The sequence below is a fragment of the Mustelus asterias genome, chromosome 11, assembly GCF_964213995.1.
Source record: "Mustelus asterias chromosome 11, sMusAst1.hap1.1, whole genome shotgun sequence".
NCBI lineage: Eukaryota > Metazoa > Chordata > Chondrichthyes > Carcharhiniformes > Triakidae > Mustelus > Mustelus asterias.
The window spans coordinates 85393576-85409735 of record NC_135811.1 but is presented as its reverse complement, the minus strand read 5'-3'; the positions used below and the strand labels follow the sequence as shown (position 1 = coordinate 85409735).

Here is a 16160-nt window from a genome sequence, read left to right as displayed (position 1 = left end):
TGGCCAATGCACCTAACCAGCACGTCTTTCAGACTGTGGGAGGAAACTGGAGCACCCGAAGGAATCCCATGCAGGCACAGGATGAACATGCAGGATTTGTACAATGACCTGGGAATCAAACCCAACTCCCTGGCGCTGTAAGGCAGCAGTGCTAACCACTGTGCCACCGTGCCACCCATGATGGTGTTGTGGTAATGTCATTGGACTAGCAAGCCAGAGGCCTAGGTTAGTGTTGTGGGACCCGGGCTCAAATCCCACCATGGCATCTGGTGGAATTTAAATTCAATTACTAAAATCTGGATATAAAGCTGGTCTCAGCAATGGTGACCACGGTGACCATCACTGATTGCTTTAAAAACCCACCTGGTCCACTAATGTTTGCCATCCTTACCCAGTCTGGTAAGATTCCAGGCAGTTGACTCTTAACTGCCACCCTGAAATGGCTGAGCAAGCCAATCAATTTGAGGGCAAATAGGAATGGGGTAACAAATGTTGGCTTTGCTAGCAGTACCCAGATCTCATGAAAGAATAACCAAAATGTGACTTATAATTTCTTTAAAACATCAGCTTTGATTGGCTATCAGTCTAATAGGTTACATAAGCGTACATCCAAAAAAAAATCTATACTGTTAACATCCCAGACCAGAACCCCAAGGTATATTATGAAGCCAGACTAGACCCCAACAATTTTTCTATTTTGGCACAAATGTGAGAAAAGGATGTTTGCTCCAGGAATAATTCCACTGACAAATTAGGGATCTTTTATCAAAACAAGCTTCATTCATAACACAAGTTAAGCATAACTCTAACAAAATGAAGCAGTTTAACTCAACAATTGAACATTTTTTAAACATGAAAAGAAAGAACTCTAATTTCTAACTTATCACTATTTCAGTTCCAAATAAGCAACGTTCTTCCTACAGGCTTAAAACCCACTTTAGGTATAGTTAGCAATCACAAATATAATGAGTGTACACCGCCTTGGCATTTTCAGAGAGATATAGAGCTTTCAGAAGCCTGCAAAACTCTCCTAGTTTCAACCAGAACAGCTAAACTCCAACTGCTTCCTGTAAAAACCTGTTGAGAGGTCATGTGATGCTGTGATATATGTGCAGTCCTCGATCTGTAGCAGAGTTTTTCCTCCTACTCCAGATCCAGGACTGCACATAAACCACAGCATCACATGTCAATCACTCTACTCTGAAATCCCAGGGAACTTAAGTAAACAAAAATCCATTAACTCTACTTAATATAAACACTTGCAAGGTTGGAATGAGTAATTATCCTGCCTCCCAGCGTCTGAGCCATATTCTTTCCGCACATACTGACTACCTGTAGAAAAAACTGAACTTTAAAACATTCTCCTGAAGCATAAAAAGTAAACACAATTATATCATTTGCAGACTTTCATCTCAATACCAAATGAGAAATATTTGGGGATGTTTATAAAATTAGTAGATTATCCAGATTCAGTGAGGATCATTTTCTTGGTACAAACTAGTTGTATTCTGTTTTCCGTATATGTACATCTCAAAGATTCTCTGCATATATAATAGCAATTACACGGAGTGTTCCCCTATACAATGCCATAGGGTGCTAGAATACAGCTAAAATAACTGACTAGTCTACTGGTCTTGGCTGTGTTGCTAAAGGCAAAAAGCAGATATCAGGTACTTCCACATTGGATAGGAACTAGACTGAGACTAGGACTGGAAATGCCCCTAACTGGGGACATCTAGATAGGCAGGTGAGTGGGATGAATAAATTAAGGGAAAGATCTGTCTTTTTAAAAGAAGAACTTTGCAGGTTTTAAGTACAACTGAAGATGAAACACTCAGAGGTTTAAATGCAAGAGGTTAGCTGAATATCAGAGGAAATGCAGTACCCGCTGTTCTTGAGTGGAAACAAACGTTTGGAATCCTGGTGCAACTCCGAATCCCAACTCGTGTACAAATGGTGGCTCAGATTGAGTGTGCAGCTGTACCCTTATCCCAGCTTCAAATGTGGTGTCTTCTGTAAGAGAGAGGAAACAATTGCAAACACTTAGCAACAAAGGAAACCTGATCAGAAATGGTCTTAGAGTAGACGCAGTGAATCTGTATGGACTTTTGTCCAGTCGGTACTGTGGTACAGTGTTTCCAAGAAAATCCAATGTTAACTAAGATATTTCTTGTTATCTATCTTAAAACACACACGTATTCCAAATGGTGATGCAAGATCAACCAATGAATGGGGGCAGGAGGCTCAATGAATGTCTCCATCCTCCGAGACAGTGGAGACCAAGGCACAAGTGCAAAGAGTAAGGCCAAGGCTGATGCCACCATCTTCACCGTAAGTGCCAAGTCAGTGCCTCCTCCTGCAGTCCCGCCATCACAACTGCTAGTCCTCAGGCAATTTGGTTCACTCCATGTGATACCAAGAGATGCCTGATTGCACTCGATATAGCAAAGGCAAAGGGCCCTGATAACATCTCAGTTGGAGCACTGAAGATCTGTACTCTGGGTTTAACTGTGCCTGTTCCAGTATAGCTACAACACCAACATACAGCTAACAAAGTGGAAAATTGCTCAGTTATATCCTATCCACAAAAAACAGGACAAATCTAACCTGTTAGTTATTGCCACGTTAGCCTATTCTCAATCATCAGCAAAGTAATGGAAGGTGACATTGACAGTGCTATCATGTGGCACTTACTCACTAATAACTGGCTGTCAATGCTCAGCTTGAGTCCCATCAGGACTACTCGACTCTGGACCTCAGCCTTGGTCAAAAGTGATCAAAAATAATGATCTCCAGCGGTGAGGTGAGAGTGGCAGCCACTGGCATCAAGCCAGCATTTGACTGAGTGCGGCATCAAGGAACCTTAGCAAAACTAAAGTCAATAGGGAATGGGGGTAAACTCTACACAGCCCTAACAATTTTCAGCTCTTTCATCAATGACTTTCCCTTCACCATAAGGACAGGAGCAGAGATGTTTGCACAGTTTCCAGTTCTATTTGCAATTTCTCAGATAATAAAACAGTCCGTAACCAGGTGAAGCAAGGTTTGGACAATGTCCATGCTTGATCTGGGAAGTGACAAATAAAATTCATGCTACAAATTTCCAACAAGAAAGAATAGAACCACCTTGATATTCAATAGCATTACTATCATTGAATTGCCCACCATCAACACCCTGGGATTAACATTGACCAGAAACTTAACTGGACCAACCCAGCCACATAAATATAATGGCTTTAAGAGCAGATCAGAGGGTGGATATTCTGCTGCAGGTGTCTCACCTCCTGATTCCTGAAAGCTTGTCCATCACCTATAAAGTACAAGTCAGGAGTGTGACGGAATACTCTCCTCTTGCCTGTAGCTCCAACAACACTCAAGAAGCTTGACACCATCCAAGACAAACTAATCACTTGATCGTTTACACCTTCCATCACCCATGCCCAGTGGCTGCAGTGTGTACCATAGACAAGATGCACTTCAGCGACTTGCCAAGGTTCCTTCGACATCATCTTCCAAACGCACCACATCTACCAACTAGAAAAGCAAGGGCACCAAGCGCTTGGATTGTCATCACCTCCAACTTCCAGTCTACATCTCACACGAGCTCCAAATGAAAATATGTCACATCATTGTGTGAAAATCTTGAAACTCCCTCCCTAACATCACTCCGGAAGTACCTACACCAAGTTGTTCAAGAAGGCAGACCGCCTTCACTTTCTCAGGGGCAATTAGAGATGGGAATAGATATTGGCCTTGCCAGTGAATAAAAAAGACACATACCTCACCTGCACACAATTAACCATCACATATAATTGACATATGGATAAATGTATCACGTACACACACATGCAATTCCTGCACACATGCAACTCCTTCACATGCACTACATTCACACACCCACCACATTCAAACATTCACACTCTACATGCATGGTTAGAGTTAGGTCATAGATCAGCCAGGATCACAGTGAATAATATAACAGGGTTGAGAGGCTAAATGGTCCACTCATGTTCCTATATATCACATACATATACTCAGCACACTTAAACACATACAACTCCCACACCAGAACCTCATATTCGCACACACACACAAACATTCAGTTTACAGAAAATATGGACAGGACTTTCCAGCTTTCAGTTCCAGGCCCGCTAATTGTATTTAAACTATATTAAAATGACCACGTAAACTGATCTTTGCACCTCCCCGCCGATTTCCGGCCCAGAGCAGACATCGCCGGAAATCCGGGACTGGGAGACACAAGCGGGGTACGAACGCTTGCGTGAACGCTTGCATGAACCCCGTGAATCGGCCGACATGACTATCTCCCGGCCATTGCGCTAAAAAATTAGCGGAGCGAGATGGGTAATCGCGGCCATAATGCTTATGCCAATCGGAGATCTCAGAATGCCTTTGATTGATTGTGAATTCTGTTAAGAATATCCAAAGCCTCATGACACGGTACTTGGAGCCACTTTCACTGAATAATGTAGCTTGTTTAATGGCTTATTTCTATTGTGTAAACATTCAAGTAATGCTCTGCAATAATGCCTCTGGGTACCATTGTTGAGCTCCATTCATGTTACAGGGGGGACTTCACAACAGCCAGAACAATAACCACACACAAGACAATGATTTCAAGCTGTAAATCACAACCGTCGCACTGAGGCACTGTATATTCTTCACCCACATGGCGAGGTTCACGGAAACATGTGAGGAAAATAACAGACTCATGAAGCAGTGCTGAGTTGTACAGCCTTTTACTAATTAGTAACCGCCCCCACTTTCTCCGCCTCCCCCCCCCCCCCCCCCAACCCCCCCATTCCCTCCCATCCTGCTCCCTTCCCATAAGTATCAGGGCCAATTATTCACCCAGTTTGTATTGTTATATTATTTGCTCCTTCAGTATGTGGCTGATATAGGAGACACGGGAATACAAACGATATCCAACAAGTATGTTGGGTTACTTATTGTAACTTGAACTGGAACATACATACACACAAGTTGGAAGGATGTCAGTCTATACCTGCAACCATCAGATTGCTGTAACCCCACTTGATCCACTTATTGATCAAGAAGCTATCTATCTCTGTTTCAAAGACACTCAATGACCTGGCCTCCACAGCCCTCTGTGGCAATGAGTTCCAGCCAACATGTTTCACAGTCATTGCCGTAAAAACAAGTTGCGCACCAGGTATCAGCACAATACGCAACCAAATCACTGAGATCAGATAGGCATCACGCCATTGGGCTAGAAACCTCCTCTGACCCAAAAATGCTCCAGTTAGCTGATAGTGCTTCTATATTGGAGAGTGAGTGGAATTTTATATTGAGAATCATACAATTCTGCAAACCTCTGGTGTATGTTGCCATTTTCAGTACTGCTCTGATTGGTATTAAGCTCCTTTATATCACAATTGGCCCGTTGATTGTGTGAACTATATTGGCCTAGATTTTCATGGAGTTGGGGAGACTCCATTGAGGAGATTCTGCTGAGGACCCAACTTCAGAATTCCTAACACCATTCCCAGGGTCACCAATTTTATCCACTGCGCGTTAACATTGCAGCTGGTGCGGGTCGTGAACCCACGAACTGAATTCCCAGCCTGACTGGCTCCATTGTGAAGATAAGCATGTCCTAGTCCTCTGTAATTCTCATGGAGTCAGGCCAGTTTTTAAAGGATCTCAGAGGTGTCAGGAACCATCGTCTAGAACAGAGGTCTCCAAACTACGGCCCGCGGGCCACATCCGGCCCACAGCGGGCTAACATCTGGTCCGCAGCCAGTGGGGCGGGATGGGATTCCCGCTGTCGAAAACACTCCCGCGTCCGGAACCCCGCCGCTGACTCAGGATCCGGACGCGGGGTGGAAGCTACAGGCCGGACATTTGCTGCCGCTCCACGCGGTGTCTGATGGACCCATGGGAATCCCCGCCCTCTTTACTGGCCTATTGTCCAATCAGAGCTGCCGTCCTGTGACTGACAGTTCATTAAACAAATCAGCAATTGAGACATCTGTTATCCAACTGCCGCTCTGCATTGACTGAGTGACAGCTGCTTTATCCAATCCGTAAGCTCCATCTATCTGAAATGAGCGAGAACAATGACAATGATGGCGGCAATTCAGACCAATTCAGTTATGGAAGGAAAAAAGAAAAGTGGGCAGTGAGTGCCGCCTGTTTAATGAAGAATGGGGTGTAAAGTACTTCTTTGTACAAGCAGGTGATAAAGCCTTGTGTGTCATATGCAACAAAACTGTTGCAGTTTTGAAGGACTACAATGTACGTCGGCACTATGAGACTAAACATGAACCAAGTTATTCCCAATTCACAGGAACACAGCATTCGGAAAAATTTGAATCAATGCAACGCAGGTTGCTTTCCCAACAAGCTTTTTTTACGCAGAAGAGAACTGAAAATGAAGCTTTAACCAGGGCCAGTTACAAACTAGCTTGTGTGTTGGCTAAAAGAGGAAAGCTATTCACCGATGGAGATCTCATCAAAGAGCGTATAATGGAAGCAGTGGAAGAGTTATGCCCAGAAAAAGCAAATCTGTTCAAAATCATCAGTCTTGCGCCAAATACTGTTGCACGTAGAATTGAGGATATAGGAAGCAATATATTTCATCAAATTGCAGACAAAGCAAGAAATTTTCAGTTGTATTCCCTCGCACTTGATGAATCGACTGATGTGTGTGACACATCACAACTCCTAGTATTCATCCATGGCGTCGACAGTGAATTTAATGTGACACAAGAATTAGCATCAGTGCATAGCATGCACAGCACAGTAACTGGAGAAGACATCTTCAAAGAATTGCAAAAAATTGTTAGAATATAACCTGGAGTGAAATAAACTGCAATGCGTGACAATTGATGGAGGAAAGAATATGTCTGGGGTGAAGAAAGGTTTGGTTGGACAAATCACAAAAGCTTATGAAGTTGGTGGATTCTCAAAGCCCATGTTTCTGCATTGCATTATCCATCAACAAGCATCGTGCGGAAAATATGTGGATATGTCGTGCGTTCTGAAACCTGTTGTTTCAACAGTGAATTTCATTCGATCTCACGGGCTTAATCATCACCAGTTTCGTGATTTTCTGAAAGAAACTGATTCTGAGTTCGGTGACTTGCCTTATTATACAGCAGTTCGATAGCTTAGTTGTGGAAAGGTTTAATCACAGTTCTTTCAGCTCAGAGAGGAAATTGATTCCTTTCTCACAGAGAAGAATCGACCCGAACCACTTTTATCAAACACTGACTGGCTTTGGAAATTGGCATTTTTTGCAGACGTGACAGGCCATATGAATCAATTGAATCTGAAGTTGCAAGGTGAAAGAAATTTGATTTGTGATCTATTCGCGCATGTCAAGGCATTCAGGGCAAAACTGATGCTATTTCAAGGACAGCTGAAAGTTCATAATTTGGTTCATTTTCCATGCTGTGAAAAATTTCATGAAGAAAGTGAAGCAGAATTTCCTTCTTCATTTGCAACAGAAATCATTAAGGAGTTGCAAAAACAATTTCAGGAACAATTTTCTGATCTTGATGGAAACACAGATGAAATAAAGTTGTTTCAAAATCCATTTGGCTGCAACGTTGAAACACTCCCAAGTCAGTTTCAAATGGAAATTATTGATCTCCAATCAGATGACATGCTGAAAGACAAGTATAAAGAAGGAAATCTGATCCAATTTTATAAATCTTTCCAGCCTGAGCAGTTTCCAAATTTGAAGCGATTTGCTTGTGGATTTGTACCAGTTTTTGGTACAACGTACCTGAGTGAACAAACATTTTCAAAAATGAAGTATGTCAAGTCCAAATATCGAGCAAATTTATCCGATGAGCATTTGAAGTCCATTCTAATAATTGGCTCCTCAAGCTTGAAACCTCAGTTCAGCAATATTTTGAAATTAAAAAAGCAGTTCCATCATTCCCATTAATCTTGCGCAAAATTTCATGATTTGTTGGTGACGATTGAAAACTCCAATTGCCAGAATTGTGTAGAAAGGTGCAGACTGAATTTATTTTTGTTCGACCTTTATTAATGGTTCAAGTTTATTTTGAATTTCTTTGCTTTGTTTTACTGAAGTTCTTTCTTGGGGCGTGTTTATTTTTCTTATTGTGTGCCACAAAATTGGGCAAATTCTCATTTCAAGCAAACATTTGTAAAATTTCAGTAAATAAAATTAATTAAAAAATGAATAGCCTGCTTTTCTCATCTGCAGCTAAGTAATTGATTATTTTGTCAGAGCATTTGCTAATGTTTGACATTTTTACTCATTATATATCATTTCTCAGTGGAAGCACGGCATTGTTTCTTTGTAATTGTCACATTTCTCTTTTGTTCTGAATCATATCATGCTGATTACAAAGATGATCCAAATAAAACGTATTCATTCATTTAAATTTTATTCATTCATTTATAAAACTAATTTTTTTTCTTTGGCCCCCGAAAATGTGTAAAATATACGATGTGGCCCTCGTACTGAAAAGTTTGGAGACCCCTGCTCTAGAAGAAGGAACATTTTGATATGCACGGTCAAAAAGTCTTACACATAACTCTCAGGTCAACCGAGAACAAAGAACAAAGAACAGTACAGCACAGGAAACAGGCCCTTCAGCCCTCCAAGCCTGTGCCGCTCATTGGTCCCACTAGTCCATTCATTTGTATCCCTCCATTCCCAGAATGCTCACGTGACTATTCAGGTAAGTCTTAAACGATGCCAGCACCACCACCCTACTTGGCAGCGCATTCCAGGCCCCGACCACCCTCTGTGTAAAAAAGTCCCTCTGATATCTGAGTTATACCTCGCCCCTCTCACCTTGAGCCCGTGACCCCTCGTGATCGTCACCTCCGACCTGGGAAAAAGCTTCCCACTGCTCACCCTATCTATACTCTTCATAATTTTGTACACCTCCAATAGGTCTCCCCTCATTCTCCGTCTTTCCAGGAAGAACAAGCCCAATCTCTCCTCATAGATAAGACCCTCCATACCAGGCAACACCCTGGTAAACCTTCTCTGCACTCTCTCTAAAGCCTCCACTCCTTCTGGTAGTGCGGCGACCAGAACTGGATGCAGTACTCCAAATGTGGCCTAACCAGCGTTCTAAACAGCTGCAACATCAGACTCCAGCTTTTATACTCTATACCTCATCCTATAAAGGCAAGCATACCATAGGCCTTCTTCACCACCTTCTCCATCTGTGCTGCCACCTTCAAGGATTTGTGGACTTGCACACCTAGGTCCCTCTGTGTTTCTATACTCTTGATGGCTCTGCCATTTATTGTATAACTCCCCCCTACATTAGTTCTTCCAAAATGCATCACTTTGCATTTATCTGGATTAAATTCCATCTGCTATTTCTCCGCCCAATTTTCCAGCCTATCTATATCCTGCTGTATTGTCCGACAATGTTCATCGCTATCCGCAAGTCCAGCCATCTTCGTGTCATCCGCAAACTTGCTGATAACACCAGTTACACCTTCTTCCAAATCATTTATATATATCACAAATAGCAGAGGTCCCAGTACAGAGCCCTGTGGAACACCACTGGTCACAGACCTCCAGCCAGAAAAAGACCCTTCGACTGTCACCCTCTGTCTCTTGTGGCCAAGCCAGTTTTCTGCCCATCTAGCCACCTCTCCTTGTATCCCATGAGCCTTAACCTTCTTAACCAACCTGCCATGAGGGACTTTGTCAAATGCCTTACTGAAATCCATATAGACGACATTCACGGCCCTTCCTTCGTCAACCCTTTTTGTCACTTCTTCAAACAACTCCACCAAATTTGTAAGGCACGACCTCCCTCTTACAAAACCATGCTGTCTGTCACTAATGAGATTGTTCTGTTCTAAATGTGCATACATCCTGTCTCTAAGAATCCTCTCCAACAACTTCCCTACCACGGACGTCAAGCTCACTGGCCTATAATTACCCGGGTTATCCCTGCTATCCTTCTTAAATAATGGTACCACATTGGCTATCCTCCAATCCTCAGGGACCTCACCTATGTCCAATGAAGAGACAAAGATTTCTGTCAGAGGCCCAGCAATTACATCTCTTGTCTCCCTGAGCAGTCTAGGATAGATGCCATCAGGCCCTGGGGATTTGTCAGTTTTAATGTTACCTAAAAAACCTAACACTTCCTTGTAATGGAGATTCTCTCTAACGGGTCAACACCTCCCTCTGAGACACTCCCAGTCAACAAGTCCCTCTCCTTTGTGAATACCGATGCAAAGTATTCATTTAGGATCTCCCCTATTCCCTTGGGAACCTATGCTCCTCCAACTACCCCCATAGCCTTCATATCCTCCACGCCAAACTATGGGTGGAATTTTTCTGTCCTGCCTGCCACGGGAATCGTAGTGGGTGGGGGAGGGGGGTGGACCATGCAAAGGTCCTTGACCACGGGTGGGATTTTCCGGTCTTGGGACGAGCGTGGCCAGAAAATCCCTCCCAATGTCTCTCCACCTACTCCCATGGCTGCTCCTACTTTCCATGTCAAGCTATGGCACTTCCATGCTCATCCATCCACTATACACTCAGCACTGAACAAATAAAACCCGTGGTAACAATAGTTAGTGTGAAAAAAAGTCATTCATTCATAGTTTTCTACTTTCTACATCCCTACAAAAGTGTGGATCATCCAAACCCTATAAACATCAGCTGAAACTGCAAGCACTTGCAACCTCTTTCTCTTGTGTAAAAACAAATGTGCAATTGACAGAATAAGAGGTATGGAGCTGTCAACCAAGCAATGTTTTCTTTGGGGTACAGCTGTTTTTAGACTCTTAAAACAGCTGAACAAAAGTACTCAGGGAGTCATCTGAGTCTCCTGGCCAATACTTATCCTTTAATCAACATCACAAGATCAAATTACCCGGTCATTATCACACTTCTGCTCCTGGGATCTTGCTGTGCACAAGTTGACTGCCACATTTCCTATATTACAACAGTGGCTACATTTCAGAAGGTATTTCACTGGTAATGAAGAGCTTTGGGCTTTCTTGCAGTGAAAGGCACGGCATACATGCAGGTCCTTTCTTCATGTCAGTCGATGCGTTTGTGGTGTAATTGTCAAATAATCATTTCATATGATTAGTGGCACCTTCGAATAAGGTGTCTGCTGAATGGACTGTTTTAATTTGATAAAGTGAATTGTAAAGCTTTTATAAGAAAACAAAATGGTTCTGTGTAGCTTTTAATTAGCTGGTCCAAATTTTAAATTTGATTTTTGTGTTCTCACCACAGGGCAACTCTGAAAACAAGCCTCGAGTGGATTTGAGTTCTATTATTTTAATCTATACTTACAAGGCTGTTAATGCTTCACTGGAATAGGAATTGCTTACCAACCTCCAGTCAATCAGGGACCTCAATTCTGTTTGCAATTCAGCCCCCATCTGTGCTTTATCCACGCTATGCCCCATACTGGGTGAGATAAAATGCCAACATGCTTGGCACAACGGGGGTATTTTTAAAGAACTGTGAGGAGCTGAGTCGCTTTTCTTAATTGTCCGTCAGAAGCTGGCGAAACATTCTGCATCACAGAATGGAATGATAGAATGTTGCTGCAACATTAGTTGTAGGGTTGCCTGACCCTACAACTCAGCTCCAGTTTATTCTCCATGTGGATAAATGCAAAATACTGCGGATGCTGGAATCTGAAACAGAAACAGAAAATTGCTGGAAAATCTCAGCAGATCTGACAGCATCTGTGGAGAGAGAATAGAGCCAATGTTTCGAGTCTAGCTGATCCTTCATCAAAGCTCTGATGAAGGGTCATCCAGACTCGAAACATTGGCTCTATTCTCTCTCCACAGATGCTGTAACACCTGCTGAGATTTTCCAGCATTTTTCTGTTTTTGTTATTCTCCACGTATATCATGTCATTTAATCCGCAGCAGATACCCCGAGCTGGATGTTCACGACAGGGGTGAGACTCAGGAGCTGAGGCTGAGGTTTTCCAGGACCTGAACCTACCCCAGTGGGAAACTCACTCATTGGGACTTTGAAAGAGACACCCCCTTAGTTGGCCTGGAGGCAGGTCTTCAATCCAATTAAGAGTGGGAGGTGGTGATGCCCGTATCTAAGGAAAGAAAAACTGGCATTGGAGGCAGTCCAGAGAAGGTTCAATGAGTTGATCCTGGGAATGGAGGGATTTTCTCATGTGGAGAGGTTGAGAAGGTTGGGCCTCTATTCATTGGCATTGAGAAGAATGAGAGATGGCCTTTTTGAGACAGTGGGTTCTCAGGGGGCTTGACAGAATAGATGCTAAGTGACTGTTGCCCCTTGCAGGAGTGTCTAAGACCAGAGGGCATAATCTCAGAGTCCCAATTAAAACAGAAATGAAGAAGAATTTCTTCTCTCAGAGGGAAGTGTATCAGTGAATTCTTTACCGCAGAGGGCTGTAGAGGCTAAGTATGTTCCAGGCTGAGATAGACAGATTTTTAATCGTAAGGCAATCAAGGGTTATGGAGGTAAGGTAGGAAATGGGGGTAAGGTGGGAAAGTGGAGTTGAGGATTATCACATCAGATCAGTCATGATCTCATTGAATGGTGAAACAGACTCGATGGGCCAAATGGCCTACTTCTGCTCCTATGTCTTCTGGTCCTTTACAGCTGAAGGCCCAATCAGAGGCCTCCCAACTTGAGAGGCGAAGCAGCCTGCGCCGGATGGTAAGGGGAGATGAGGGGACACTTCAGCACGGAGCTATCACTCTGACTGACGTTTTTGACATCTTAATGAAAAGATGGTTCTTGCAGCCTGCACTACTGTTGAGAAATGGGGAAGCCCCTCTACAGGGTGACGTGTGCATTGGCACCCACACTTGCAGCCAGACAGGCAGTGGGGGCCTCTGGGCTTGCCTGGAGCGTAGACTCCCTGTCCTGCAGACAAGTGTCCTACCTCCATGAACCTAACCATTCTTCTGCTGGATGTGCAAACTGGGGGACAACTGGAAAATCTCAGTCTCCTTTAAGGACAGAAATGACCAGTGCCGGGAATAGGATCAGGAAACTGGCACAGCAGTCAGTATTATAAGATAAGATATAGGAGCAGAATTAGGCCATTTGGCCCATTGAGTCTGCTTCGCCATTCGATCATGGCTGATATTATAGGAGAATGTCCGCCTCTGTTCCCACATCCATTGGAACCTGAAAAACTTACCTCCATTATGACTCTGTGACAGGAAAAACAGTCTGATAAAGAGAGCAGTTTTACTCATTCAAAAGAGTTTTACTGCTTCTGGGCCTCAGGTAGTGGCACAAAATGGAACCCCTGGTGTCAGAGGCATTTAGGATTAAATATGAAGCATTTATTATTGAACTGTATTTACTTTCCTTCCTCATACTCTTTTCACAGATTTCCAAAACAAAACATTTCCAATTACACTGTTTTTTAAAAAAATATATTAATTAGTGTCACAAGTAGGTTTACATTAACACTGCAATGAAGTTACTGCGAAAATCCCCCAGTCGTCACACTCCGGTGCCTGAGGGCGAATTTAGCATGGCCAATGTACCTAACCGGCACATCCTTTGGACTGTGGGGGGAAACCAGAGCACCCAGTGGAAACCCACGCAGACACAGGGAGAACAAGCAAATTCCGCACAGTGACCTAAGCCAGGAATCGAACCTGGGTCCCTGGTGCCGTGAGGACGCACTGCTAATCACTGTGCCGCTGTGCCATTTGTCAGCTTTCGGAGGTGTGCAAAAACAACTTGGTGGAGATTTTTTCCCCAATTGTCCCTCTACTTGTGAGGAATGTGAACATAAGAACAGGGGCGGCATGGTGGCACAGTGGTTAGCACTGCTGCTTCACAGCACCAGGGACCTGAGGACCGAGGGACCTGAGGACCCAGGTTCGATTCCCGGCTTGGGTCACTGTCTGCGTGGAATTTGCACATTCTCCCCGTGTCTGCATGGGTTTGCTCCGGTTTCCTCCCGCAGTCTGAAAGACATGTTGGTTAGATGCATTCACCTGAACAGGTGCGGAGTATGGTGACTAAGGGAATTTCACAGTAACTTCATTGCAATGTTAATGTAAGCCTTACTTAAATAAATTTTAAACTTTTAGAACAAGAGGCAGGAGTAGACCATTCACCCCTTGAGCTGTGCCATTTAACAAGATTATGGCTGATCTAATAGGAACCTCAAATCTGCATCCCACGCACTCCCATTAACCTGTCAGCCCATTGCTCATCAAGAATCTACCCAATGTTGCCTTAAACAAATTCCAAGAACCTGCTTCCACAGCTTCTTCAGGAAGAAAGCTGCAAAGACTCACAGCCCTCTGAGCAAAAACATTTTGCCTCATCTCTGTTTTAAATGGGTGGACTTCTTATTTTTAAACAGTTGACCCCCTTGTTTCAGGTTTTCCCACAAAAGGAAACATCCTCTCCACATCCACCCTGTCAAGATCCCTCAGGATCTTGTATGTTCCAGTTCAGTCACCTCTCACTCTCACAGAAGCAATTACCCCTACTTTCATATTCCCCTCACAATAAATGCTAACATTCTAGTAGCTTTCCTAATTACTTTCTGCATACTAGACTTTTATGATTCATGCACTAGGATACCCGGATCCCTCTGCACCTCAGAGCTCTGCAATCTCTCACCATTTAGATAGCATGCTTCCCTGTTTATTCTTCCTGCCAAAATGCAGTTTCACATTTTTTCATATTATACCTCATTTACCAGATCTTTGCCCACTCACTTAATCTATTTATATCCTTTTGTAGTCTCCTTATGTCCTGTTCACAATTTTCTTTCCAAAACAACATTGGTAGCCATCCTTTCAATTCCTTCATCCAAGTCATTTATATAAACTGTAAACAGTTGAGCTGCCAGCCCTGATCCCTGAGGTACATCACTTGTTACTTCTTGCCGATCTGTAAAAGATCCATTTATGCTTACTCTCTACTTCCTTTAAGACAGCCAAACTTATATCTATCCCAATACATTATCCCTTACAATATGAGCTTTTACTTTCTGCAATAACCATTGATGTTGCACTTTATCAAATGTCTTCTGGAAATCTAAGTTCAGTACATCCACTGGTTTCCCTTTCTACAGAATATGTGACTCCTTTAAAGAACTTCAATAAATTGGTTAAACGTGATTTCCCTTTCACAAAACCATGTTGACTCTGCCTGATTACCTTGAACTTATCAAATTACAGTGATATAACTTCTTTAATAATTGCTTTTAACCTTTTCTCTATGAGAGAGGTTGGGCTAACTGGCCTCTAGGCTCCAGCTTTCTGTCTCCCTTCCATTTTAATAAAAGAGTTACATTCTCTATCTTCCAATTGAATGGGACCTTCCCCGAATCTAGGGAGTTTTGGAAAATTAAAAGCAATGCAACAACTATCTAGCATGTTCATGGTGCACAATGGTTAGCGTTGCTGCCTCACAGCGCAAGGGACCCGTGTTCGATTCCCAGCTTGGGTCACTGTCCGTGTGGAGTCTGCACATTCTCCCCGTGTCTGCGTGGGTTTCCTCCGGGTGCACCGGTTTCCTTCCACAGGTCCGAAAGACGTGCTGGATAGGTGCATTGGCCATGCTAAATTCTCCCTCATTGTACCCGAACAGGCGCTGGAGTGTGGCGACTAGGGGGTTTTCACAGTAACTTCATTGCAGTGTTAATGTAAGCCTACTTGTGACACTGATAAATAAACTTTTAGCTTTTTTCTTTTAAGACCCTCGGATGAAATCCATCAGAATCAGGGCTTTTGTCAGCCTGCAGTGTCAATAATTTATTCAGAACCACTTCCCTGGTGACTGTAATTTTCCGGAGTTCCTCCTTCCATTCCATTTCCTGGTTTATGGCTGTTTCCGGGCTGTGACTTGTATCCTCTATAGTGAAGACTGATTTAAATACCTGTTCAATTCACCTTTCATCTCCTTGTCTTCCATTATCATTTGCCCAGACTGACTTTCTATAGGACCAACGCTGACTATGTTGAACTTTTCCTTCTTAAAATATTTATAAAAATCTGTTTTTTATATTTCTGGCTAGCTTTCTCTTGTGCTCTGTTTTTTCCTCCTTATTCATTTTTAGTTATCCTTTGCTGTTCCTTGTATTCTGCCCAACTTCTAACTTGCCACCTGTCTTTGCACAACTGCATGCCTTTTCTTTAAGTTTGATATGATTTTTAAC

At 43.1% G+C, this 16160-nt stretch overlaps 1 protein-coding gene across 2 annotated transcripts in view; it reads right to left on the bottom strand.

Moving 5' to 3' along the window:
- LOC144500635 (acid-sensing ion channel 2-like) overlaps positions 1–16160 on the bottom strand; it is a 1309014-nt gene that overhangs the window by 93092 nt on the left and 1199762 nt on the right. For both annotated transcript variants that reach the window (XM_078223890.1, XM_078223891.1), the window contains exon 3: positions 1886–2013. In XM_078223890.1, the coding sequence (XP_078080016.1) occupies positions 1886–2013 (128 nt within the window). The remainder of the gene's footprint in view (positions 1–1885; positions 2014–16160) is intronic.